At 45.3% G+C, this 27,057-nt stretch overlaps 2 protein-coding genes across 11 annotated transcripts in view; both read left to right on the top strand.

Moving 5' to 3' along the window:
* The first annotated feature begins 570 nt into the window (after positions 1–570).
* SSRP1 (structure specific recognition protein 1) lies at positions 571–15,307 on the top strand. 6 transcript variants are annotated; one of them, XM_080994427.1, is made up of 17 exons: positions 571–727; positions 1,183–1,466; positions 2,945–3,130; positions 3,631–3,736; positions 3,915–4,105; positions 4,190–4,420; positions 6,130–6,233; positions 6,911–7,039; positions 7,166–7,387; positions 7,894–7,966; positions 8,560–8,701; positions 10,057–10,102; positions 11,608–11,728; positions 12,603–12,773; positions 13,425–13,516; positions 13,644–13,824; positions 14,802–15,307. In XM_080994427.1, the coding sequence occupies exons 2-17, from the start codon at positions 1,413–1,415 to the stop codon at positions 14,868–14,870; spliced, it is 2,118 nt and encodes a 705-aa protein (XP_080850553.1). In that variant the 5' UTR covers positions 571–727; positions 1,183–1,412; the 3' UTR covers positions 14,871–15,307. The 6 variants fall into 6 exon arrangements, with proteins under 6 accessions (XP_080850553.1, XP_080850554.1, XP_080850555.1 ...); XM_080994428.1 differs by having other exon boundaries at positions 612–792; XM_080994429.1 differs by having other exon boundaries at positions 612–783.
* Positions 15,308–26,093: 10,786 nt separating this feature from the next.
* Positions 26,094–27,057, top strand: part of TNKS1BP1 (tankyrase 1 binding protein 1) — a 28,291-nt gene continuing 27,327 nt past the window's right edge. For 3 of the 5 annotated variants that reach the window (XM_080994157.1, XM_080994158.1, XM_080994159.1), the window contains exon 1: positions 26,641–26,660. In XM_080994157.1, coding sequence (XP_080850283.1) covers positions 26,658–26,660 — 3 coding nt within the window. In that variant the 5' untranslated portion in view covers positions 26,641–26,657. Of the gene's footprint in view, positions 26,254–26,640; positions 26,661–27,057 lie in introns of those variants that run through there. The other 2 variants (XM_080994160.1, XM_080994161.1) reach the window with 2 other exon arrangements.

Here is a 27,057-nt window from a genome sequence, read left to right on the forward strand (position 1 = left end):
CAAGCAGGGTGGATCAGGGAAGGCTGTGGATGTAGTGTACAGTACCTTGATTTCAGTGAGGCTTTTGACAAAGTCCCCCCCACCCGCATTTTTGTGGAGAATCTGGTAAAATGTGGGCTGGACGAGGTAACTGTTAGGTGGGTATGTAGCTGGTTGCCTGACTGAACCCAGAGTGGCCACTAATGGTTCCTCATCATCCTGGAAAAAAGCGAGGTGCCACAGGGTTCTGTCCTGGCCCTGCTGTTCAATGCCTTTATAAACGACTTGGATTAAGGAATCAAGAGGAGGCAAAAGCAATACTGAATAGGCAGCCCCACACCCCCGCTCCAGAGTCACATCCTACTCCCGTGTTAACCAATCAAGAGAGTCACACTGCCGCCGCTCACGTAAGCCGCGCCTGGCTCCCAGGATGGGAAGCCCATAGAGACGGGGTGGGAGGGAGGAAAGACCGGCCCTTTCCCCACGCCGACAAAAGAACCCCTCCAGGCTGAAAATGCAAACGTCTCCTCAAACAAGATTCCCCCGTGAGCACTTCCGGTCTACAACGAGCGCGTTTCCGGCACGCTCTTCAGACGTCCCACCATAGAGGTGCTGCGCGATAGAGCGGCGTCCCACGGCTTCCGTAGAGAGTCGTGCAGCCTTCTTCCATTTTCTTTCTTTTTCAAACCGGAGAGGCAAGAGAGCACTAAGCGACCGAAAGCCAACGGCCCCGGAAGGAGGAAGTGAGGTGAGCTTTCTAGAGAGGAGGGGAGAGGATGTGACTCGTGTTGCGCAGGCGGGAAAGTGCGTCTGGTGAGGGGGGGGGAATTCAAAGCCGGGCGTGCGAGGGCGGGGGGCAATTGTCTTCGGTTTAAACGCGGTTGGTATGGGAAACTGCGGTAGTAGTAGTAGTAGTAGTAGCAGCAGGAGTAGGCGGCTGGTGTGCGCTGTTGCTGCTCCGTAAGGAGGCGAGTTTTGGCTCCCGCAAATAGACAACGTGTGTGTTTCGCTGTGGCGGCACTGAGCATCTTGTGGGTCGGGGGCTCCTGGGTGCGGGGTTTGGTGTGTGTCCTTCTTAGTAGGCACTGTGAGGCAGGGGTGGTTTTTAGCCGAGTTGGGTGAATAGCAAGGCAGCTTTCTAGAAGTCGTCGTCTTCTTCCCGTCTCCCATGTATAAACAAAACATTTTCTGCTTTCTCCCCAGGTTTCGCCTCCCCCCAGGTGTTTTCTAGTCCTCTGTGTCTTCGTGTTCCCTTTGCTTCTGTTAGTACTAGATGGAGAAGATCCCACGTTCCAGGAAGGACTAAGACATCTTGTCTTCTCCCTGCCTGGGTCCGTTTGCAAAACATTTCCCCAAGAACAGCTCGGCACGTTTTGCTGGTGTGGCCTCAACCCCTGCCATAGGGGGGTGAGGGGGGTGGAGGTGCTGTCAACATGGCGGATACATTGGAATTCAATGAAATATACCAGGAGGTGAAGGGATCGATGGTGAGTTAATGGGGTGGTGGTGGTAGCCTGAAAGGAGGAAAGTAACATATGGTGCTATGTGAGGAACAAGCAGTATGTTTGGAGGAAGGTTGACCTGTTGGATGGGATGCCACCTTGCCACTTTAGAAACCTAGTGCTTTGCCACAAGTTTGTTGTATGATCTGTCATGTTCTGGTATGCCATCTTTTAAAGGGGAGTAAGAAATAATATTGCTCTGCCCCTTAAGGGTTCAGTGGGGTTAATACTTTAAACATAATGGCAGGAGGGCCTATGAGAATACATTATTTAGAACGGTGAACAAATGTTTCAAGAGTGATGAAGCCCACATTTGCTTTGGACTCCTGAGGATTGCGGAGAAATAACTTTTTTGGGTGGCAAATTCTTTACTCACTAAAATGCATCTTGAGACTTCAGCTGGGTATGAAACGTGCCTTAAAGCCTTTTTATTATTCAGCATTGTTAATGCCACTGGGGGGATTACTTGGCAGGCTGGTTGTATATCACTTGGGATTATTTCTGGATGCAAAACAACAAAGACTCTTGTGGCAAACTGAAAGACTAACAAATATATTATGGTGTAAGATTTTGTGAGCTAGAGTCTATAGATCTATATAAATGTGATTCCTAGCCACAAATATTTGCTTAATTTAAAATTGAATATGAAGCAAGGTTCTGAGGCTGACTTCTAAGGAAGTAACACCTACTTAAATAAATAGGGCTTTACTTCTTAGCAAATATGGTTAGGTTTGTGCTGTAAACATTGTCTTTTTTAAGAAAACAGATAACTGGACACTTTACTGTAGAAGCAGAAAACTAGATCTGGCCACTAGGTTGGCTCCATATTCCTCTCGCTGCCAAAGCAAAGTTTGATAGATGGGGGGGGGGGGGGGGCGGATACCCACCTGTCAGTCACTTGACATCACAGCAACATCAAGTCACTGGTGTTTCCCTATATGGTTAGAAATCGACTGTGGGCCAAGGCAAATCACTTAGCAAAGTGCTTAGAAAGCACACTGCAACCCCACTTTTGGACCAGCCACATTTTGACCTTCTCTATCCCTGATAGCATATAGCACATCAGGTTGAAGACAGGTGGGTGTGGCTTGCAAGCAAAATGGGGAGGTCTGGTAACCTAATTAGGTCTGTGGGTTGGAGGTTCCCCACTGCTGCTTTACTGGTAACCTAATTAGGTCTGTGGGTTGGAGGTTCCCCACTGCTGCTTTACTGAGTGGTTTGAGTCCCATTCCAAATGTTTGGGGAGAAAACAATTATAGTGGAAGGAATTATTGTAGTTGTTGGATAGTTGCCATTAACACCACATCATATGTCTTGTCCAACTTGTTCTAAATAGTATTTTAAAAGGGGATTTGGTGGCAGTTTGAGGAATAAATGGAGTTGTTTTAGGAGAAGAGCCTATCAAGCTTTTGAGAGGCCACGGAGCTAAAGCACCTGCTAACCTTCTGTCTCTTGTGGGTCAGAATGATGGCCGCCTGCGACTGAACCGTCAAGGTGTGATTTTCAAGAACAGTAAAACAGGAAAAGTGGACAATATTCAGGCATCAGAGTTGGCAGAGGGCATCTGGCGACGAGTGGCACTGGGACATGGTCTCAAACTCCTGACAAAGAACGGTCACGTCTACAAATATGATGGGTTCAGAGAGACGGTAAGGTTCTTTTTGGAATGAGTTTGCTTCTGAGCATGATACAGTACAGCCCTCAGCAGGTCTTCAGGACTTGGTGGGGTGAGCGGTTTTTTGAATTATGGATCAAGACAGGTTGATATTGTGCAGCATCTGCCATTGGGTGTTTATTTTTGCCTGAAATTCCACCAGTTTGCATATCCAGTTTGGTCTTGCAAAAGTGCCTTTTCCCTCTAGCCTTATGGTTGTGTGTTGCCTTAGTTGCAGGCTGTTATAAAGGAGATGTCGGTTCTACAGTGGGATTTCTAGTTTCATGCATCTCTTGTAGCATGCAATTCTTAACTCTTAGCTTATATAAAAAATACTTGTTAGTATTGACATAATTTTGCTCTGGCCTCTGATATGTAGCTTATTTTAATTTCCAAGGTGCAGAAAGCTATTCACAGCAAATGGCTACTCTGTATACCGCTACCTTACTAGTGCATTAACTGACTGTTCCCTGATTATGCATTTTCCTTCCATAGGAATTTGACAAACTCTCAGATTTCTTCAAGACACACTTTCACTTAGACCTTGCTGAAAAAGACTTGTGTGTGAAGGGGTGGAACTGGGGGACAGTGAAGTTTGGAGGTATGTTTGGGTGTGGTGGGTGGTACCCCGACCCCAAGGGAAATTGGCACACTGTGTCTCGAAGACAGAGCTAAGAGAAAAGAATGGAGAAGGTTGTTTTTGTTTTACTTTGGGTTGGAGAGTGACTGAGAATGTATTATTATTTTCTCTTGGAAGATACCTTGTTGGTCTTTTGCAGGGCAGCTTCTCTCTTTTGACATTGGTGAGCAGCCAGTTTTTGAGATCCCACTCAGTAATGTCTCCCAGTGTACAACTGGCAAGAATGAAGTGACGTTGGAGTTCCACCAGAATGACGACACTGAAGTGTCGCTTATGGAGGTGCGCTTCTACGTGCCACCCACTCAGGAGGATGGCGTGGATCCCGTGGAGGTGAGTGAGAACTGAGTAGAGATGATGTTGGGGTGGGAGAGAGAGCATTAGTTGATAAAAACTTCATTCCACTCTTTACTGCAGGCATTTGCCCAGAATGTATTATCTAAGGCAGACGTCATCCAGGCCACTGGAGATGCCATCTGCATCTTCCGAGAGCTGCAGTGCTTGACACCTCGTGGTCGATATGACATCCGCATCTACCCTACCTTCCTGCACCTCCATGGCAAGACATTTGACTACAAGATCCCCTACACCACCGTTCTGCGGCTTTTTCTGCTGCCCCATAAAGACCAACGCCAGATGTTCTTCGTGGTGAGCAGCAGTGGAATTGGGGGGAAGGGGTTGCCTGTCAGGAGTAAGAATGATGGTTACTTCATGCAGTAGGCTCCATTCATAGGTTCTCTTCCTTCTCCCCTTTGTGCTTTATGAGAGAGGCCAGGGCCTTTCATCCCTTGAAAACTTGGGACCAGTTAACGTAAGAGATTTCTTTACTCCCACATGCACCCACTCAACTGCTTTGATCGGTGGAATTGGCACTACTGCGGGGGCCACATAATACCTGTTCCAGATTTGTAAGAACTTGATTGTTTAGTGTGGCAGCACCTGCGCTTCTGAACTTCATGTCTATTGAGATCAAACAGGCACCTTCTTTTTTGGGCGCCTGCTAAAAACATTCTTGCTTACACAAACCTATCCTGGTGCTTTGAAAGTTAGTATTTTAAGTTTTTAAAAAATATGGTTGTGATTTTTTTCTTGATTTTCTTGTTTTATCTCTTTGTAAATCACTTGGAGGTATTTTGCAATCAAATGATGTATACCTTTTATGAAATAAAAATAAATAAGTTCTTGTTACTAATTAAAAAACCAGAAACAAAACAAATTATCAGTCTTATGTTGCACTCTGGGGAGAAGAATCCATGTGTCTTTCTACTCAGTACACAGTCAGTGTCTCAGATAAAATTTCAGGGATTGTTATGTATCCTTCCTATTCTTCTGCTCTGCCTTGGTTCCCTCCCTGCAAGCGTTCCGGGCATAAGGGGAGCTGGCCTGTTGTTTCAGCACTGTGTTAAGGTGTCGGGCCTTAGGGCTCTCTCGTTCCTTCTAACTGCAGCAGGTGTGGATAGAGATGCAAGAGCTAATCCCTCAGCGTTGCATAGCTAACTTGCACATAATAATCTCTTCCTATCAGATGGAGATAAAGCACATAATTTTTTCTTAGAAAGCAGCAAGGTGGTCTTGTGCCACCTGCTATGCCAGACTGCACATCCGGCCAAGTTATTTGTTGCTTAGAAGGCCATTGGCCTTAATGTCTCAACAAATGAAACTGATTTGTAAAAATGTTACATGGGGAAAAAAATACGATAGACAGTCAGTGCACACACTTTTGTAAATCAACAAAATCTTTAATAAACAAATAAAAGTACAAAAAAGAGAAGGCCATTGGCCTTTAAGGCAGAAGGAAGTCAGGGCTTGCATGTCCAGTCTGGCATGGCATTGCCAATGTCTGACATGTTATTGCGAGCAGAGCAACTGCATATACAGCCTGGGGAGGTTTGGCCCTTGTCTGCTTACCTGTGAGCATCTGCAGTTCTAGGGGAGTGGTCATAACTAAAGCTAGACCATGCTATTTTGGAGAAGGCTACATAGTGACATTCTGCATGGTTGTGTTTGTTTGTTTTTTAATAAAAAAGACTATAATGTCTCTTAACATTTCTGAAAGGGTGTGTGTGAGAAATATACTCAGTTTGATGCAGCAGTCTGAACCTGAAGATTCCTGAAAAGAAGTGCAAATTTTTATTCTCCTAGTTGAGTCTGTAGAGACTGCTGCTGTCTAGGATTAAATTTGGATTTCTGTTGCTGTCTTAAATCAAGGGGAAAGGGCTTTGTAATGGGTAGGTTGTCTCTATGAAAGGGAGATGCATGTGATATCAGCGTGGTGTGTGGGGGTTAGGCTGCATGGGAATGGTGCTTTTGGATCAGGGCTCCTGCTGAAGGTGAAGTTTATCTCTGCTTCCTTCCAGATCAGCTTAGATCCTCCTATAAAGCAAGGCCAAACACGTTACCACTTTCTTATCCTACTCTTCTCAAAGGATGAGGACATCTCCTTGACCCTCAACATGAATGAGTGCGTACCATTCACAATATTGTATTCCTTACAGTGTATCTGTGTCTGATTCCCCTAGATGCTTTCTAAGCTTGACTCTACCCGTCATGCCCAAGTGCTTTTTTGTCCCAGTTGCACAGACTGCTGCAATTAATTGGTGTTGTAGTAATCTTTGGAGTCTCTTTCATTTCCATTTCTGTCAAACTTATTCTGTGTGTTTGTATGGAGAGGGAGAAAACAAGAATGAGACTGGCTTGCACAAGGAGACCTTGGAGTTTCCAGTGCAACATTCTAACTTTAAGACTGCCAGTTCTAGTCTCCACCTGCTCCCTATTATTACCTTTCTCAACCCCCACCCCCATGTGTGCATATATGCCTGTGCACATCCACACACAGGCGACTCTCCACTTATGTGGGAGCTACGTCCAGGGAAGGTAGAAACTATAAAAGGCACAGTGCAGCATTTACTGCAGACTGTCCCTGGACCTCAGAATGCTCTCCCAGAGTGAATGCAATGGCAGGAGGAATTGCGGAATGTGCTTTTTCAGCATAAAGCTGTGATCTCTCAAGTTAAATGTGCATAAGTTGTGAGTCAACTGTACATGCATAAGCATGCACACATACTATTTAAAACATCTTTCAACAGCCCCTTGAGTCTAGCACTTTCTTAACTTCTATTCTGTCTCTCTCTCTAACAGGGATGAGGTAGAGAAGCGCTTTGAGGGTCGGCTCACCAAGAATATGTCTGGCTCCCTGTATGAGATGGTCAGTCGTGTCATGAAAGCTCTTGTCAACCGGAAGATCACCGTGCCTGGCAACTTCCAGGGGTGAGAAATGCCTCCATGCTGGGTTAGAGGAATCGTGAACCATTCATTGGCTGTCATTGTTTGACCGGGGCGTGAATGAGAAAGGTATGGCCAAAATTGAGCATGGCTCTTATTTCCCTGTTACAGGCATTCCGGGGCACAGTGCATCACTTGTTCCTATAAGGCTAGTTCGGGCCTCCTGTACCCTTTAGAGCGTGGCTTCATCTACGTGCACAAGCCACCCGTTCATGTTCGCTTTGACGAGATTTCTTTTGTGAACTTCGCCCGTGGGACCACAACCACACGCTCCTTTGACTTCGAAATAGAAACCAAGCAGGGAATGCAATACACTTTCAGCAGCATAGAGAGGTGAGTGAATGGATCGTAGCAGAACCATAGAGACACAAGTGTGCTTACCAGCTTTTGATCTCAGCCGCCTCTTTAGCTGTATAATATTTTCCATTGTGGCGGAAAGGGGCAGAATTTCCACTGCCCTTGAGCCCTTCCCATTCTGAAAGACAGTTCTTTATGCTGCTTGCATATGTGTGACCCATAATTTTCAGATGTTTTCATTTCAATAGCTGCATCATGCATATATTATTATTTATGAATTTGTTACCTGCCTTTCACTCTTAAGGTCCCAGGGCAGGTTACAGCGTTAAAAACAATATTCAAAACAATTTAAAGCCATAAAACTAAGGTAGGTCCTAAAAACACAATATTTCGTTCTTCAGTTCCCCTCCGCGCCCTCACAATATAAGATCTATTTTCCCTGGCAGCAACTGATTCACTGCTGTTCTGTGAAGTTTTGTCACAGGCAAGTGAGTATTAGTCTTGTGCGAGATGATTGCATCTATGGCTTCTCTTCCTTGCAGAGAAGAATATGGCAAACTATTTGACTTTGTGAATACCAAGAAGTTGAACATCAAGAACCGAGGACTGAAGGAGGTACCTGTTACAAGAGGGTGGGCAAGAGAGAGGACAGGGAAAGGCAACTACTGTCTGGTCCTGATCCTGATCTACTGGGGAAGGGTGGGGGTTCTCTGTCTCTCCGGAGCTTTCTCCCTTCTCAATTTCTGTTCTCTCCTTGTAGAAGAAAAAGGTCTGTGCGATTGTCCCCTCCTCTTCCTCCTCCTCTTGGTTCAGGTCTCCTCTGCATGGCTGTGGTGAACATTCCTAATCACCATAGTATAACCTTGCATGAACCACAGGCAAGGGGCAGCAGCCTGCTCTGCTCAAGAAGTGGCTTCCACCTAATCCACCTTTCTAGCATGGTTCTTCCCTTCCTCTGAGGAGAGAAGGTGTGTTCTAGCAGACCCAGGAGACAGCATGCATTCAGTTCTTGAGGAATCTGCTGTGTGTGTGTGTGCGTGTGTTTAAAACAGAAGCCTTTTCTATACAGTATGTGTGCTCAAAAGCATGCTGGGAGTTGTGGTTTTAGAATCTCTGCATGTTTTGGGTGTGGAAAGTGTTGAGAGAGACTGTCTGCTCAAATACTGGAGTTGGGAAGCTTCCATGGAATGCTTTGTTTATGTTTCTAGGGCATGAAGAGTGTGCCCTATGATGATTATGCTGGTTCGGATGAGGACTCACATGATGCTTACTTGGAGCGTATGAAGGAGGAGGGCAAAATTCGCGAGGAGCATGCAAATGACAGCAGTGAAGACTCTGGGGAGGAGACGGGTAAGCCATTTTTTGAAAATTTCTTTTGGGTTTTGTTTTATTAATAATTGAACAGTATATAACTTTTTAAAAATACGTTTATATTTATTTTTCATGGCTCAGAAGATACATTTTGAGAAAACGGTTGTTACAACAGTAAACAACAAATTACTTGTGCTGATCGTATTTCAAACTTTTGTCATGTTATATAATAAAGTTGTGTTTGATTACGCTAAAAGATCATGCCACATTTCCCCATGAATGTTTGGTGGATTTCTGCCATGGTCTCAACAATTTGTTTTCAAGAAGCATTTGCCATACATTATAAAAGGAATGTGGATTGTGTCTGCCCTTTGCCGCCTTGACCTGACATGTCAATATGTAAGCCAATGCTATGGACTATACTTGTTAAGCCCAACAAAAATTTTCCAGCATCTGACTATCTCCATACAGGCAGCTGTCAATAGAAAGGCTAAGAGATCAACATTAGGGTAATTTTGAGCGGGTGGGATCATAAGCCAAATACTGCTAGTGCAGGAGACATTTCACTTGTTTTGTTGTATGTCAAGCTTATTTCTATATCTGCCCATGGTTTGCTCTTTTGACCGTTCATCGGTGACATCAAATGTTTTAGTTAAAAGGCATTGTTAGTAGTTTGGAGGTGTGGGATTCCAAATCTGCTGCTTTGAACACTTCCATACATAGTTCTGGAGCCTAGTTGCTCTTTTCCCCTTTGTGTATGAACTTGTTCATTGAGCACTGCCAAATTTTAAATTGTTTGGGCGTAATCATAATTGGCAGCGCTTGAAAAAGAAACAAAAATTTCAGATGGATAGCTGCTGTAAAAATGGTTATGCGTCCTGACCATGCTAAATGTAAGTTTTCCCAAGATCTAAGATCCCATCATACTTGTAAAAGTAATGGTGTAAAGTTTGCTTTCTTTAGAGCTGACAGGTTTTTTGTTACCTGGGCTCCCAAATATTTTACTTCCTATCTGTTTTTGAATGATTGATTGGTCAGATGGAGAAATGTCCATTTACGTTATTTCTGATTTGGATTTGCTGATTTTGAATCCAGACACTTTAGCATAATTGCTTATTTTTTTCATTTCAGTAATATGAGCATTGCAACTTTTGGATTCAATAGCATAATTGATACAATGTCTGCAAAAAGGCTTATTTTATGCATTTCTTTTGTCAGCTATTTAAATGTTATGAAATAAGTAAATGAATAAATAGCTTTTCTGCAGCCTGGAGATACAGAGATTGGCCTATTCTGTCTTTGGTTTGTGGCCAAATCCATTCCTGTTTGCCTTTTCATGCCTTACATTTCGTTCTCATCAATGTGGTTTAAAAACAGAGATTTTCTTTTTCCAGATGAATCATTCAATCCTATGGAGGAGGAAGAGGATGTGGCAGAAGAGTAAGTAAAATGCTTCAGCCTGCTGGAGATAGTGTTGTTGAATGCTGCATTGAGGGTTCTGTTAGGAATCAAAAGGCATGATATTAATATTTTAATAAATACTGGGGGAAACTGTGTGCTTGGAAGGGACCAGTATAAGACTGAAGGATGCAATAACATCTGGAACTGTGACCAGGTCTCTGTGGGTTTTCAATATGACCGTATGGAAGCAGGCAAATCACATGAGTAGGAGAATTCCAACAGAAGAAAGTTGGATCATCTGTATTGGAGTGGTGACAATAGTAGGGTGAAATGGGAAGAAGAACAGTTTGTTATAATGTTGTGAGGATCCATCTAGGGAGTAGGAAATGGGGGTTGTAGTTCATGCCACATGAGCAGGTTTCCACTTTTGCAGGGGTGGCGCGCTTCCTTTTCTCTGTCTCCTGTCAGCCCACCCAGATCTGCTCAGGTGATGGTGGGCAGTCAGAGCTGCAAGGGGGAGTGGAAGTCCCACTGCATTAGTGGAGGCCTGTTCCACTCGTATAGCAGCATTACTGGGTGCAACCACTGGTTATCAAAATGAATGGGGAAATCTGAGTCCTAAATTTAAGGCAACACTTTGCGACTCACTTTGACAGTCTTGTGCTTTTTATCTTCGTCTGTGAAATATGCTGTCCTTTCATCAGTCTAAAATTGTACACAGGGTTGAATATTCAAGAAAACGTTGGACGCTAGTAATCTGGGCATTCTTTCACTTAAGCTGCTGGAGAGCATCTTGCAGGGTGGGCAGTCATGACAATGGACCCATTCTATTTCAAATGCTTTAAGAACGTCAGCTTACTTAAAAGGCTTGTCTGTTTGGTCTTTGAAGTATGAACATTGGGGTAGGTTAGACAGATGGCAATTGTTTTTGATGTTTGCATGCAATGGTTAACAGTCAATTGATACCTGCTGGTTTGTGCGCTCTTGCTAGAATAGTTTCTGACAAGTCTATGCAGCAGCTTATTGAAATCCTATATTGTATGTCTAACAATTTTTAGCAGTCGTGGTAGGGCTTCCAGTGTTTGTAAATTTTATAAGTTGTTTATTCTAATCGGGCTATATAGACCTATCTGTTTATGATATTTGTTACTGATTTTAATGATCCTGCGGCATCCAAGTCTTTCTTGGGACTTATTAATTTATTTGCTGCATTTATTTCCCAGTTTTTCTCTAAGGAGCTGGAGATGGTGTTTAATATGGTTCTCCCCCTCCTTATTTAATCTCCACAGCAACCCTGTTAGGTAGGCTAGGCTGAGTGGGGATTTGAACCCTAGTTACCCCATTTCTAGTCCTGCACTCTAACCACTACACCACACCGATGTAGTGTAACGGACACATGAGAGTTAAGCACAAAAAAAGAGGGTGAGGATATTGTTGCTCAAGCTTGAGTGTGTGCCCTCATTTTAAAAGTGACTGGGATTTATTTGTGGGTTTAGGAAGCTGTGAACCCACCTCTTTCTGTGCGTGTCTTTTCCTTGTGACAGGTTTGACAGTAATGCCTCAGCCAGCTCATCTAGCAACGAAGGAGACAGTGACGAGAAGAAGAAACCTGCCAAAAAAGCCAAAATTGTCAAAGAACGCAAGCCTCGCAAGAAGCCATCTGAGGTGAGAGCAACCAGGATGTGGAGATTGTTGAATTCAAGGCCGCTCTCTTCCTGGCTTTCTTTGAGTGCTTCCTGTCAGAGCTGGAAGTGCCTGTGAGAAAGCAAACAAGTGCACAGTTACAAATCAGCAGCCTTGCACTGGGCATTGCTTGGGAGTTCCTAAGAAACCAAACAAATCAGTGCAGTTTTGAAAGGTGCACTCTGTCATCTTGATTCAAAAGGGCATCCAAACAGAGGGGAACCTGCTCCTCCATCTCAGCGGTGCCCAAACACCTAGCAAGCAGACAAATCAGCAGTTGATATATTGACAAGGGACCGTATTTTGAACTGAATCGGGACCAGCAGTGTTAACTTGCGCTTGTGTTAGCTGAGACCAGAACAAGAACTGTTTTAAAATGCTTGAACACATTCAAACATTAATCGACTTAAGTAAAGCTATTGAGGGTACCTAAGGAGAGTGCACTGCTGAAATCTCTCCTTACACAGAGAGGTTAACAGGCCTTTTCCCTGTGAATCTGCTCACGTAGGGGAGAGCTGCGGTGGGATGGGCTTTGAAATTGAGGGATGGCACTGGGGGCCAAGTTGGTCCATGCTTATTAGTGGTGCAGTGAATATGAAAACCAGTCTTGGGAATATAAGGGGGAAAGGGGGCAGTAGAAGAGGTTTTGGAGCAAAAACTGTGTGTTGCAATTTGCAGAGCTGTAGATTGCTGGAAGGGCAGTTGGCTATAGTCAAAAGTCAAGTTAGAGGTCTTTATGCAGGTGGCTTTGGGAGACAGGAAGGGATTTTTCCGGAATCTGTGGAATAGGCAGGGCTTCCCTTTACTTGGAGGTGAAGTGTTGTGCTTTTTCTCCTCACCCTCCCTTTCCCCACAGAGTAAGAAAGGGAAAGATCCCAATGCCCCAAAGAGACCTTTGTCTGCTTACATGCTCTGGCTCAATGCTAACCGTGACAAGATCAGGGCAGATAGTCCTGGCATGAGTGTCACTGATGTGTCCAAGAAGGCCGGAGAACTCTGGAAAGGAATGTCCAAAGAGAAGAAAGAGGTGGGTGATGAGTTGATAATGATAACATTTTATGGATGTGGAAGTGTGCCAGTAGCTTTTGGGAGTGGTTTATGATTTGTTCATCTGAATGCCAGCTGCTGGGGGGGGGGGGAACAGTGGGAGAGGGCTGTTGCTTTCTGGAGGATTCTCTGAAGTGTCTTGGAAGGGTGGTAGTTCAGTGGTGGACCACATGTTTTCCATGTAGAAGATCAGAGGTTCAATCCCTGTCGTGTCAGGCTAGGATTGGAAAGGATTCCTGCCTCAAACCCTGGGACATTAGGGAATTCCTGCTGTGAGAAATGGTTGCTAAACCAAATTGACTCTTGGTCTGATCCAGCAGGAATTCCCTAATGTCCTGAGACAGTTAAATCCTGTTTTATCCTGATGATTATGCATTTCCACTTGGTCACTAAATCCAGCTCTGGGTTTTTGAACCTCAGTTGAATCCATTTCGGCCTTGACCAACAGGCATAAGGAAAAGAACAATGGGCTTAAAATAAAACCTCAAGACTCTGCATTCCTTGAGTTTTTGGATTTCATTTTCTATTGCATGGGATACACATGCTCCTGGTGTTAGCAGAAATGGTGCATGAGTTGTTCTTTTTGTGGGTTACGTGAGTAGTGAGTAAAACGTTCTCTTTTTGGATGAAGGAATGGGATCGCAAAGCTGAAGATGCCAAGAGGGACTACGAGAAGGCAATGAAGGACTACACTGAAGGAGGGAAGTCGGACAGCTCCAAGAAGTGAGTAGCTGCGTCCCTGCCCCACAAACAAGAACACAGACTCCCATCCTCATTTCTCCATAGTGCTTCTGTTGCCCCAAAGGGATTCTGCCATTACAGCACACTATCTCTTTCTTCACATGAACAGGGAAAAATCCAAGAAGAAGAAAAAGCCAGAGAAGCCAGGGAAAGGCAAGCCAGAGAAGAAGGCACCTGCATCTGCAAAATCGTCTGTGAGCAAGAGCCCTTCCAAACAACTTGGAGAGAGTTTCAAGAGCAAGGAGTTTGTCTCCAGTGATGATAGCTCCTCAGGCGAGGACAAGAAGGAGGTGAGAGGCAATGCACTCTGTGGTGGCAATGCAGCGCCACTGCCAGTGAGCTAGGGAGGAGGGGAAGGAAAACATGCTCCATTCAGGTCCGAATCCTGTTGCCAGTTCTTGCTACAGAAGAGCAACCAATTCCCCCCCATGATGTTTTCATCACAAGTTACAGGATGGTCCTTTTGTGGCCACTAGAAACGGAAGAGTGCCTCTAACTGAACATGGCAGTCCATAATCTTCCTACTTTCATTAGTCTCCACACTTGAGACATTGCATTGCTTCATGTGTTTTAATTTGCCGAATAAGTATTTATGGAATTTGTATTTCAGAGCTAAGAACATTTTTCACGGTCTGTAGTCTTATAGGACAGTGTCAGGAGGAAAGGACATCAGGAAAGATATTGAGGCAGGGAAGATAGGTGGAGAGCCATTGGAAGAACACAGATGTCTGGTGTTGGTAAAAGGCACACCACATCAAAGACCTGCTTAAAGCCCCCTTGGTTTCTAAGTGTTTGCTTTACTATGCTCTGCAACCATGAAGACTAGAAATTTGCTATTTTTAAGAATACCAAGCCAGTTATGTATAAGTGCTCAAGCTGGAGAACAATATTGACTTTAATAATATATCATATGATTTCTATTTTTCCCTGGTTTCTCCATGTTTTCCTGTCCTTTTCCTGCCATTTGCTGAACCATATTCATTCCCGTTACATTGTACACACTCCTGTGTTTCTAGCGTAGTAAATAAAAGCACATTGCAGGCTTTTCTAGATTTCCCCATCTTCATGCAGCTTAAACATCCTGTTTGCTCCATTTATTGTATGCTTTTACTGCAGTTGGCTGTTCAGCTGAAGCTTAATTGGTCCCAGTGGTACCCAGCAGCTCCCCTTTCCGGCGCTGATTCTGTTGGCTTAGACTCTAAGGCATGCAGCTAATCTTGAATCTTTCCCCTGCTCTTAACAATACCTGTGCCTCTTTCTTTTCTAGGATTCTGATGAGGAGGAGATCGCCAGCACCCCACCCAGCTCAGCAGAATCTGCATCTGGTTCAGATTAGCAAGAAACACCCTGATTCCCCACCCTTTTTACAGGTGTTGTGGTGGTTCTATTTGTGGAGGTGAGGCCAAGAGGACGTTGTTCCAGGCAGGATGGATGGAGAGCTGGCACCACTACAATGCTTCAGTTGTTCCCCCTCCCAGTATTGCAGGTTGTAGTCAGGGCCAGTTGTCCCGTCCAGAGAGAATGGATTGTGCTAAAAGAGGACAGAGAAAGCCCATCACCCCCGCCCCTTTTCTGCCTTCATGTTGCCATAGATGCACTGTGTCCTGTTAGATGGTGGGCTCAGTGGTATGTGGCATACAGCTGGAAGATGGGGGCACTGTGTTCCTTCCCTGGTCAGACTCAGTTGATGTCTTTTGGTTTTTCTTTTTTAAGGTTCTCTTTGCATTTTTGTTTATCGTGGCTAACTGATTTAATAAAAATCAAGTGAATTTGGACGAGACTTGTTATTGTGTGACACCCCACCTAGCAACAGCCCGGACAAATGAAAAGCATCTTCCAGTATGGAGGTGTATGTCAAAGCAAATCAAACCATTTCTTCTGCAGCAGCAGGGTATATTTGCGCAACCTGCGCCAGTGATCTGTAGAGTTTTGTACAGGAGCTGCATCTTATTCTTTGGGCCAAGGGGCTTAACTGTAGTACCTTCCATTAGCAGCTGCTGCACTAATTGTATTTAAAGGGCCATTGCGTGCTGATGGGATGTGGCTAATGTAGGCAAGCAGTCAATAGAGATGAAACCTGGCAGTGCCTAAGATTCCATCAGCAATAACAGCATCCTTGAACCTCGCCAACATTAACACTTGGGACAGCGTCTGGTCCCGATGGATAACTGGCACTCTTTAAAGAAATGTGAGAGCTTCTGTGCTTTGCTTTTCCTTAAAGGCAAAAGAAGCCTTTTGCCTTTCCCCCGTTTCCTCTATTGGATCATCCTTATATCAACCAGTATGGAGACATGTATCCATGTGAGTGTGTTGTACAGAAGGAATAGAGGTGGACTTGAGCTGGCCTTGGATGGATTGCCAATGGCTGTTTCCTTGGCAGGGATGTTGCTCGGCAAGTGGCTCTCTGGGAATTCAGGAGCAGTATTAAAATGATAAGGGGCTAATTAACATCAAATTGGACCTAATGGCTCAACCCATGGAAGTCATCAGCCTCTTTTGAGTATAACTGGTGTGCTGGGCCAAAACAAAGGGGTATTGTGCCCCTTAGACAGAGTGGGAGCCCTTTGGGAAACATAAAACCAGGGCATGGTGATCAAATCCATCATGTTTAATCTTTTGCATCCTGTATTGTTATTAGTCATGAGAGTTGCTGCTTTGGCTAACATTTGTATTTCTCTTTAGAAAGCAATTTATGTTGTTGGCCATCACGGTATCCCCTGGCAGTAGGTTTCATATTTTAATTATGCATTCTTTTGATTACTTTTATTTATCTTAAAACCAGCTATATATCCTTTCCAATGAAGAGCTGTGAACTCTTGTTTTTTTAGAGTGGGCAACTTTTCAAAATTCCTTACCCAGTACTTCTCATAACCTTACGTGCCAGTCTTGTCCCACCTCAACACTTCCCACCCACACAAATCTAAAATCCTCAAATGATTGACACTTTCTTTGTAAGGTAGGTGGGCTCCCCGTGATCATTTTATTCATGTTTTTTTCTTTCGGCAGCTGTAGGGCTTTGTATTGCGGTTCCCAGAACTGCACATACATTACTAAATGTGCGCATATACCATAGGTTTTTATATGATGGTGCTATGATGGAAGCTGTGTTTTTCAACTTTCCTTATAACATTTAACATTTAGTAAATATTATATTCGGTGCTCATCCTGAGATTCTGACCAATTCAGACATTCTGTAGTTAAGTATACTTAAAATCATCATAACTCACAGTGAGAAAAACAGGCCTTACCAGGGGTCAGACTAGATGTGATGGTAGCAGTTCAATGTATTTAACCAAAGAATCCCCCCCCCCCCCAGTTTTGCCTAAGGAATGTGTCTGATTTTAACCCCAAACGGCATACGTGGGTAAGGACTGCAGAATGCTCCTACACCAATCACTCAGCCTATTGTGGCTTCTCTATGTGACTGCTTTTCTCTGACATTGGAAGTGATCTTGGCTGCATGAAAGCACTTTTTGGGTTGGGTAGTGGTGAAGAAGAAAGATTGGCTACAGACAGGGTAAGCCACGGTCTAGTGGGGAAAGAGGATTTCCAGCTCCTCTCAAGCACATGCTTCTTTTGCTTTTCAAATAGTCACGTGGCCTGTACATGATTAAGGAGAATGCCATATCAAGCATGACACACCTGCCACAGTCATATCTAGTTGAGCTTTCAACCTATCATTTTCACTGGTTTGATCATTTGGAGCACTATGTGATTTCAATCCTTCCCAAACTCTGTAGATATGGAATAGCTCTTGCCCCCTTCTCACTAAAACGTCGAGCTTTTACTTTCCCACTTCACTACTCTAGTTCTCTCTACCCCATCAGCTTTTGCAAATTTAACTGCTAGGTGGCAATTAGTAGCAAGGTGGATTTTCTATCTAGCTCCATTACTGTTAAAGCAGCCTGAAGTTCTTTTTCCTGAAAGGACAGTTAATTTGAGCTAGGGGACTGAACCATGATCCAATTAGTGTGGATTACCGGTCCTCTGCCATCCATTAAAATGGCTTTTTGAGAGCTGTCTTGCAATCACCTGTGAGTCAGACAGCATTTTCTGCTTTGGGATAATTGAATAAGCACTGAATTGTTTTACTGAGACCTGGTACGGAAGAATCTGTCTCCTGCTTGTGCTAGGAATTGAGCGCAGGAGTGCTCCAAAGGGTCTGTAAGTAAGTTTGCAATTAAAGCCAGCAGCAAATTTGCACACTTGGAACCAACACAAAATGTAAAATTCCTGAGGTCCTTGTGTTTGCTTTGGCCAAGCTTATACAAGTCATTTACTGGAAATATGCATAGGCTGGCAAGAATAAATGGGGGGCTGGTTTCATCTACCCTGCAACTGTAGGCTACCCTGCAACTGTAGTATCTTGCCTCATGCTGCTCTTTTGACTGAACAGCTGAGGTTGGCAAGCAAATGGCCAGCCTCTTATTCTGTGGTCCTAGCAGCCCTTTTATCCAATGGTCTTCAAGTTTTCTGTGTTTTTGCTGGACAATAGCTTCCATGGAAGGAGTTAACTAGTTTACCTTGCCTTTGTGAGTGTTGACTAATTAGGCATTGACCAGATGAAATAAAGGAAAGGGCTCTGGTATTTCTAATACTTCCCAGGCAAATAGGGATTAGAGATTTTAGGGAGGTGGTATATATGTGGGAGAAGGGATGCGGATGGCGCTGTGGGTTAAACCACAGAGCCTAGGACTTGCTGGTCAGAAGGTCAGCAGTTTGAATCATCATGACGGGGTGAGCTCCTGTTGCTCGGTCCCTGCTCCTGCCAACTTAGCAGTTCAAAAGCACGTCAAAGTGCAAGTAGATAAATAGGTACCGCTCCGGCGGGAAGGTAAACAGCATTTCCATGTGCTGCTCTGGTTCACCAGAAGTGGCTTAGTCATGCTGGCCACATGACCTGGAAGCTGTATGCCGGCTCCCTCGGCCAATAAAGCGAGATGAGCGCCGCAACCCCAGAGTCGGTCACGACTGGACCTAATGGTCAGGGGTCCCTTTACCTTTACCTATATATGTGGGAAGGGAGGTTGAATGATCTAGCTAGAGACAGTTGTAGACAATTCCTGAGCTGAGGTTATAGTGGACAATATACCATGGCAATATTTGCAAGGCAATAATGCAGTCCTGTAGTCCTGTACTTGCAAATAAGTTGTGGTTTTCAATGGAATTACTGTCCTAGCTAAGTTGTATAGGATTTGTAGCCCAAGAATAAAAGATAGTGGGGCGGGGGGAGGGGGGAATGGATGGATTATGGATGAAGTAGATTGTTGTGTATAGAAGCTCATGACACAATTTTTTGGGTGCTGCTTTGGCCAACGCACAGCTGTTCTTCTGGGGATTTGTCTGTTTTTTTGTGAGAGTCTCAGTCTATTCATTCCCAAGAAGCATTGTAAGGTTGTATCTCATTTATAAACCCAAAATCTTGGGGGAAAGAGGATGCACAGGATAGATAATGCTTCACATCTAGGACTACTAGGTATTATCATTAAACAATGGGATACCCATTTCAGCCTTAATAATGTGGGCCTGTTTCTGAAGGGGCATGTAAATTGATTAGTCCCATCCTAACCTTGTTCTGAATTCAAATTAGATGATTGATGGTTATCTAGAGGTGAGGTAACTTTCATTCACTTTGAGCATGAGAGAATTGACTGCTGATTTCGAATACAGCTGTGCCTGCTTTCAAAAGAGAGAATTCAAATACTCTGATTAAGATAAAAACTTGGGTGTCAGAAGATCCTCTGCCTTTCTTCCTGATATCTCAGCATCTTTCCACATTTGCAGCAATGACTGTGAATGGTCTAGAATCTCTAACTATTTTAAGGGAAAGCCTGCCTTTCAGACCTATATATGGCTCAAAAATATGTCCTTTCTGTTCCTCATTAACTTTTCATGCTGTGGGAGTGTGAGAGAATAAATAACTAAAAGACCCAGCCAGCAAGAGTGCTGAGGATTCCTAATTGCTAATACCTTAATATTCTAGATGAGTGTGACTATTACCTGTCTTAAGTCTCCATCTAGTGGCCAAAATAATAATTTTAAAGCTTACCCAATAAAATAACCTATGCAGGAGATCTAAGCACATACACCCTGGAGTGGGAAATATAATTTCCCACTGATAATTCCCTGTTACCTTTGTATTCAAACTGATTTAAAGCATGTTTTATGGTTAATGTTGCTGCTAAGGATTGTGAAATATCGGTGGCAATGCAACTTTCAGCCATGAAGGAGTCACTTAAGGAAGTCTGCATGTTCAAAAAAATATAATCCCAAATAGATCTGCTGTTGAATAAGCAGAAGATTTCCATATAGATATCATGTGCTCATCTGGCCAATTGGGAAACTTCAAAGATGTGATACAGTCCCAAATGAGGTTTCCAGTGCCCCATCAAGTAGTGTTTGTGTGATGGGTTCCAGTTTTTGCAGCCTGATGTTGTTGGGAAGGTGCTTGCAAGTATGCATCCAGTTGTGTCCTCTTGGCCCTTGCCCCTCATGGCTGACTAAAGCTAGCTGGGTGGGTTCAGGCCAAGATGAATGTGTTTCTGGCTGAGGTGCTGGCTGCCTTGAAGGAGGTGATAGTGTGACCCAGGGGTCGGCAACCTAAGGCCCATAGGCCACAAGCGGCGCACGGGGGTCGTTTAACCGGACCACGAGCCACCCCCAAACCGAGCCGCCCACTTGGCGAGTCCTCACGCACTGCGCTAAACCGGCACAGCATGGCGTGGGGACTCGCTTCCGCAGTGCCGGAAATTGCGGGCATGTGTGCTCACGATCCGGCCCAAGGAGGGATCTCAGCTGAAGTGAACCAGCCCAGGCGGGGTAAACCTTGCTGACCCCTGGCACTGTGACCATTTCTGGGGAGAGGGGGGACCCCAAAGGAAGTAGGCTGAATGCAGGACTCTTCCAATTCGTGGACCCAGCAAGGATTCAATTGCTGGAATAGCCAGGCCTGCCTGGCAGTGGCCTGATAAGTATAGGTCCTTAAGGGAACAAAGGAGTGGCTCTGCGCCAGAGGACAAATGGGTGGACTCCCTGGCTAGTTACAAAGACAAAAGGCCAGAGTTGAGAGCTGAGTGAAATGAGCTAGATGCTGGATGCCAAAGCGTGAGACTGGAAAGGCAGAGAGAGGAAGAGGGATGACAAAGAGAGAGCTCCAGGCTTGATGTCTGCTGGAATCCAAGGCTGCGGCTATGGAGGAAGCAGGAGGATGCTTTGGGGTGTTAATGCTGTGTGCTTCTCCATCGCAGACTCAGGTTGTATGCATGTGTAAATAAACCACATATCATAAGGACACCACAGTTTCTGCTGTGCCTCCTTCCAAAAGGGAACGCCAACTCTGCACAAGTGCCTGGAACCCCTGGAATCTTGCACTGCTCAGAGATTAGGGTAGCATGCAACAGTAATTACTCCCCTGTTACATTTACCCGCTTTGGGACAAGGTCCCTAAGAAGGGACACAGCTGCAGACATTCCTGGAGGAAACTGATTGTTTAGAGCAGTGGTTCCCAATTAGCTAAGTGCTGCAGACTCCCTGTTTCTTTTGGACTTGTTTCTTTTGAAAATTTTGATATCTCTATGGTAGTTTTTATTATGAGAATGGTGCCACAGACCTCTTGAGTGGGTTAAGTGGACACCCGCCCCCTACGGTCTGCTCACCACCAAATGGGAACCACTGATGCAGACCCATTCTAATCTAGGTTCAGACCAGGGTTTGGGACTGAATCTGCCTTGGTCACCCTGATGGATGACCTCCAAGGGGAGAGTTGTAGATCACCAATGATTGGAGAACATCATGTTGGCCACCTAGGTTCATGGTTGTGACTGAGCCCAAGGATCCTTTTCTGTCTTTTGAGACTGACAATAAAGGATTTGGTGCTTTTCCCTCATCAGGGGCCATACTGTGGCACTGTCAACACGTCAGTAAGTTGGGGATGTTTGGGCAGCATGTACTGGTATGTGATCTACTAAAAAGGAAATGCTCACCCCACCATCCTGCTTGAACTGGGGCTGACCCATGAAATACAATGAACCAGTAATAAAGACATGTCTCTGTAGTGTGTTTGGTTTCCTAAGAGCTCTGCTGTATCAGAGCCAAGGGTACGCAGGTTCTAGCGGGCTGTTTGATGCACTGGCCAGCCACATGCTTCTGAGAAGCCCACAAGCAGACCCTGAAAGTAATAGCCAATCCCTGCTGTCTGTCCCATACCACTTAACCTTCAAAAGTATACTGCATATGAGCATAGAGGTTCCATTTAACTGTTGTGCCTACTAATTAACCAATCTACCCACAGATTTACTGGATCCCCTTTTAAAGCCATCTAAGGTTTTGGCTATCACCCCATCCTGCGGCAGCAACTGCCATAAAATTAATTATGCATTCTGGGACGAAGTATTCTTTTGCTTTCCTGCCTCTGTGGTTGTGCTTTTGAGTGGCCCCAGTTCCAGAGAGGAATATTGTGATATTAATTTATTATGTTTGACTTTGGTATGGAAATTTGTTCCTATATGTTTGGATGTAGATCTCTTTTTACTTTAGGTCATTATACAGTGGTACCTCAGGTTAAGAACTTAGTTCATTCTGGTGGTCCGTTCTTAAGCTGAAACTGTTCTTAACCTGAGGTACCACTTTAGCTAATGGGGCCTCCCGCTGCCACCCCGCCGCCACTGCACGATTTCTGTTCTCATCCTGAAGCAAAGTTCTTAACCCAAGGTACTATTTCCGGGTTAGCGAAGTCTGTAACCTGAAGCTGTAATTTGTTATGTTATAAATAAATATACGTAAATAAATAAACAAAAATCACAGAATTGTAGAGTTGGAAGGGACCATGAGGGTCATTTAGTCCAACCCCCTGCAATGCAGGAATCTTCTGCCCAATGTAGGACTTGAACCCACAACCCAGAGATTAAGAATTTCATGTCCTACTAACTGAGCTACCCCAGAAAAAAGGAAACTGAATATTTCTACCCACTTTCTACAAGCCAAACTTAATTGTTTCAGATAGATCTCAGTCTTGTCCCTTTTCTTATTTCTAAACCAAAAATACCCATTTACCCTTTCCACCTAGGGAAGGCACCACAGCAGCCATTTGCACCGTTATCATCTGTATTAGCCTTTTCTTTTTCCAGCTACAGGCTCTGATTTTGCAGATGGGATAATCACAACTGTAAACAGTATCCCAAATGCACCTTTGCCATGAATTTGTTGATTTATTTTAGAAAATTTCTGCACAGAGAGTCTGTAAAGTGGCTTCTAGTTTTAATACAAAACTACCATAAAATAATGACCTAAATAATATTTTTTATTATACTTGTTAACATGCTTGTTACATAAACGTATTTGGGTGACTTACGACACAGTTAAGAACAAACATGAATACATTACTATGCCATTAACAAATCCGTAAACTGATAAATCCAGAAAAAAACTACAATTCACAGGTAAGTCTTTAGTTGGTGCCAAAATGATGTCTGAGAAGGTGCCAAGTGGACCTTGCTAGGGAGAACATTTTACAGGTGGAGAGCCACAACTGCAAAGGCCCTTTTCATTGTCACCACCCTCTCAGGCTCCTTCAGAGTGGGAATCTGGAAAATATTAAAGCAGCAGCATTAGAGGAGCAAAACAGGGAGGTAGGGTGGCAGTGGCTCAGGGCCCTGGATCTTCTGCTCCTCTTAAAAAAAACTTTTAAACATTGCTTTCAGGGTAGTTGGACCCATTGCAAAGTGCAGTGCTTGGGAGATCCCAGCAACTTTCCATCTTATTTTGCAGAGTACTATACAGTGTACTGGGCCCATAAAATCTTGTTGGTACCTCACTAACTCACAGTAAACCTGGGGACCAAGAGCCAGAGGTCTTCCACCATCACCTCTGAAAATCACCCCAAATTTGCATGCATAAACATACAAATGTGTGCCACCATTCTGTGCCCCAGTCATTTATGTACTGTACCTAACAAATCCCTGGGCCACAAACAACAAGCTAAACATAAAGAAAGACCACAAGCTTAACATGAGTGAATGGTGTGATACAGCAGCAAAAAAACCCTAGGCTGTATCAACCCTAGGCTGTCCAGTTCAAAGGAAGTAATAGACAGGAGAAGAAGAAGAAGAGTTTGGATTTGATATCCCGCCTTTCACTCCCCTTCAGGAGTCTCAAAGCGGCTAACATTCTCCTTTACCTTCCTCCCCCACAACAAACACTCTGTGAGGTGAGTGGGGCTGAGAGACTTCAGAGAAGTGTGACTGGCCCAAGGTCACCCAGCAGCTGCATGTGGAGGAGCGGAGATGCAAACCCGGTTCCCCAGATTACGAGACTACCGCTCTTAACCACTGGCGGGCGAGTGTGGAGGACTCCCTGGTCCTGAATGGGGTAACTGTGCCCTTGAAGGACCAGGTGCGCAGCCTGGGAGTCATTTTGGACTCACAGCTGTCCATGGAGGCACAGGTCAAATTTGTGTCCAGGGCAGCTGTTTACCAGCTCCATCTGGTACGCAGGCTGAGACCCTATCTGCCCGCAGACTGCCTTGCCAGAGTAGTGCATGCTCTGGTTATCTCCCACTTGGACTACTGCAATGCGCTCTACGTAGGGCTACCTTTGAAGGTGACCCGGAAACTACAACTAATCCAGAATGCAGCAGCTAGACTGGTGACTGGGAGCGGCCGCCAAGACCACATAACACCGGTCTTGAAAGACCTACATTGGCTCCCAGTATGTTTCCGAGCACAATTCAAAGTGTTGGTGCTTTAAAGCCCTAAATGGCCTCGGTCCAGTATATCTGAAGGAGCGTCTCCACCCCCATCGTTCTACCTGGACACTGAGGTCCAGCGCCGAGGGCCTTCTGGCGGTTCCCTCACTGCGAGAAGCCAAATTACAGGGAACGAGGCAGAAGGCCTTCTCAGTAGTGGCGCCCGCCCTGTGGAACGCCCTCCCACCAGATGTCAAAGAGAAAAATAACTACCAAACTTTTAGAAGACATCTGAAGGCAGCCCTGTTTAGGGAAGCTTTTAATGTGTGATGTATTACTGTATTTTAATATTTGGTTGGAAGCCGCCCAGAGTGGCTGGGGAAACCCAGCCAGATGGGCAGGGTATGAATAATAATAATAATGATAATAATAATATTCTATCTTGGTCAGACCACACCAGAAGACCAGGAGTACTGTGTCCAGTTCTGGGCACCACAATTTAGGAAGGATGTTGACAAGCTGTGTGCAGATGAGGCCACCAAGAGGATCAAGGATCTGTAAACCAAGCTCCATGAGAAATGGTTGAGGGAGTTGGGTATGTTTAGCCTGGAGAAGAGAAGACTGAGAGGCGATATGATAGCCACCTTCAAAGATCTGACTGGTGGTCACATGGAAGATGCCCCCAGCTTGTTTCTGCTGCTCCAGAGGGTAGGATGTGAGTCAGTGGATCCAGATTAAAAGGAAGGAGATTCCACCTAAATAAGATATTTCTGGTGGTAAGGGGAACACACTATCTTGGGAAGAGATAGACTATCCTTCATTGATGTTTATTAAACAGAGGTTGGATGGCCATCTGTCAGGACTTCTTTAGCTGTGACCCCTGCATTGCAGGGGGTTGGAACTAGACGAAATTCCGTACAACTCTATAGTTCCAGGATTCTAAGTGGGTCAGTTTAAAAATACATCGCTCGCAGCTCAGTCCTATCTATGTTTAGTCAGAAGAAAGCCCCCACTTCCATGGGGGTTAAGTGTAGGATTGCAGCCCCAAGACGAGGTGGAATAAAAAAAAAAAGGAAGAAAAAGTGCCACAAGGGGGGGGGGCGGACTTCACCTTTTGCAGGAGGGAGTTCCGTAATCTGGTTGCCATAATCTGATCTAGCAGTATCTCCCTAGTAAGAAGGCGTGATGATACTGCTGATCGTTTTATGTGTAACACAGCAGCCGCGCGGCTCAGCCCTTCCCTGCAAAGCTTCCCTCGGGGTGGGGCTTCAGTTTCGGAGTACATTACAGGCACAGGGCTCGAGAGGCTCACCTCGACTCCGGAGTTGTTTGTTGTTTAGTCGTTTACTCGTGTCCGACTCTTCGTGACCGGAGTAGTGCTGTTAATTAGCCCATCACTTGCAACACGTGGGAAAAGTGGGAGAAAGTTAAGGGAGGTGCGGATCCCGCGCCTGCAGGGACTTCTTTAAAGTTTTGATCCTCGGCCAAACCCAAAACAAAGGAAACCAACAACAAGAATGAAAAGCAATTGTTTATTGTGTGTACATAAAAACCACATGACTCCAAGCTCCTTGTGATTCCGGGATGGGTTGCAGAAAAAAAATAAAAATTAACAATGGAGAAATATTTCACATGCCAGTGGGGGGGCTGTGAGCTGGAGAGTGGGGTGGGGTTTCTCCAAAGCCCCGCCCTTTGGCCGTGCTCGTAAACCTCCTTTTTTCCCCTTAAAAAGGCGGAGGCAGCGAGGTTCTCATAAAATGTGTAAGCCGAAGCTTCCTTGCAAGCCCAGCCTCTTTGGAGTCCCTGCAAGTCTCGGGAATGTGACACGTGGGGGTGGGTGGCTCTGTATTTGCATGCCTCATGAATATGCATCGTAGTGGGCGGGGCGAGCCTGGCCTTGATTCGAACGTCATGAATATGCACAGTGCGAAGATCTGCTGCGCCTACGTCGGGCCGTAGATCGCCGAGCTTGGTAAGGGAGCCTACGCAGAAGCCCCCGCCAGCGGGGAGGGCTGTGCATTTTCGCCCACATCCCGAGGTGGGGCTGGCAGGAGATCCTCCTGGGGGTCGCTGGTGCGGGGGGGGGGGACATGCGTGCGGGGGGAGGCGTGCGAAGGGAACGGACCGCGAGGATAAGGAGGTGGCGTCGGAGGGCCCTGGGGAAAAGAGCTTAGGGGGAGGAGGGCCAGGTGCCCCCCCTCGCCCCCCAAATCGGTAGATCGGGGGAGCTGTGGATCCGCGTGCGTGTGGGTCGTCTTCGGCTCAGCCCCTTGCCCGGGATTGAGTCGAGGCGAGTCATGGTGGCCGGGGCAGCAATTGTTCTTTGTAGCCCCTTCGCTGCTGCAGGGATTGTGGAAGGCCTGGCCTGGAGACCCGACTGCAGGATGGTCTAAGGAGCGGGGATGGCGGATTGGTCGTAGAGGGAAGGCCAATTAGGACCATATGGTATGCCCATATGCTCTTAAAGGTAGCTTGTATGCCTTCTCTGCTGTAAGCGGGGCTGTCATTTACACTGGCCAGGGGTAACTGTCCTCGGGCCGTCTCCCTGCTTCCTCGCTTCTGCTAACTGGCACCCCTGCTCGCCTTCTTTGTATGCTTTCTGCTTAATGCGTCCTGAAGCTGCTCTCCACCCCCTTTTGGCTGGATTTTCCCGCAGTTCTGCCTCTTACCACTCCCTCCCTTTCTTGGCTGTGATTCCAAGAACACCCAACTTAGAAATACTTAGCTCCCTTTAAATCTTGCTGAAAACCAGTTACTGCACACAGGCTTTATGAACCTGAAGTGTGACCTCTCCTTGTACCCATTTCTGCACCAACACAAAACACTGCCTCATGCTTGCTGA

Source organism: Podarcis pityusensis, assembly GCF_964106645.2.
Source record: "Podarcis pityusensis genome assembly, chromosome: 1".
NCBI lineage: Eukaryota > Metazoa > Chordata > Lepidosauria > Squamata > Lacertidae > Podarcis > Podarcis pityusensis.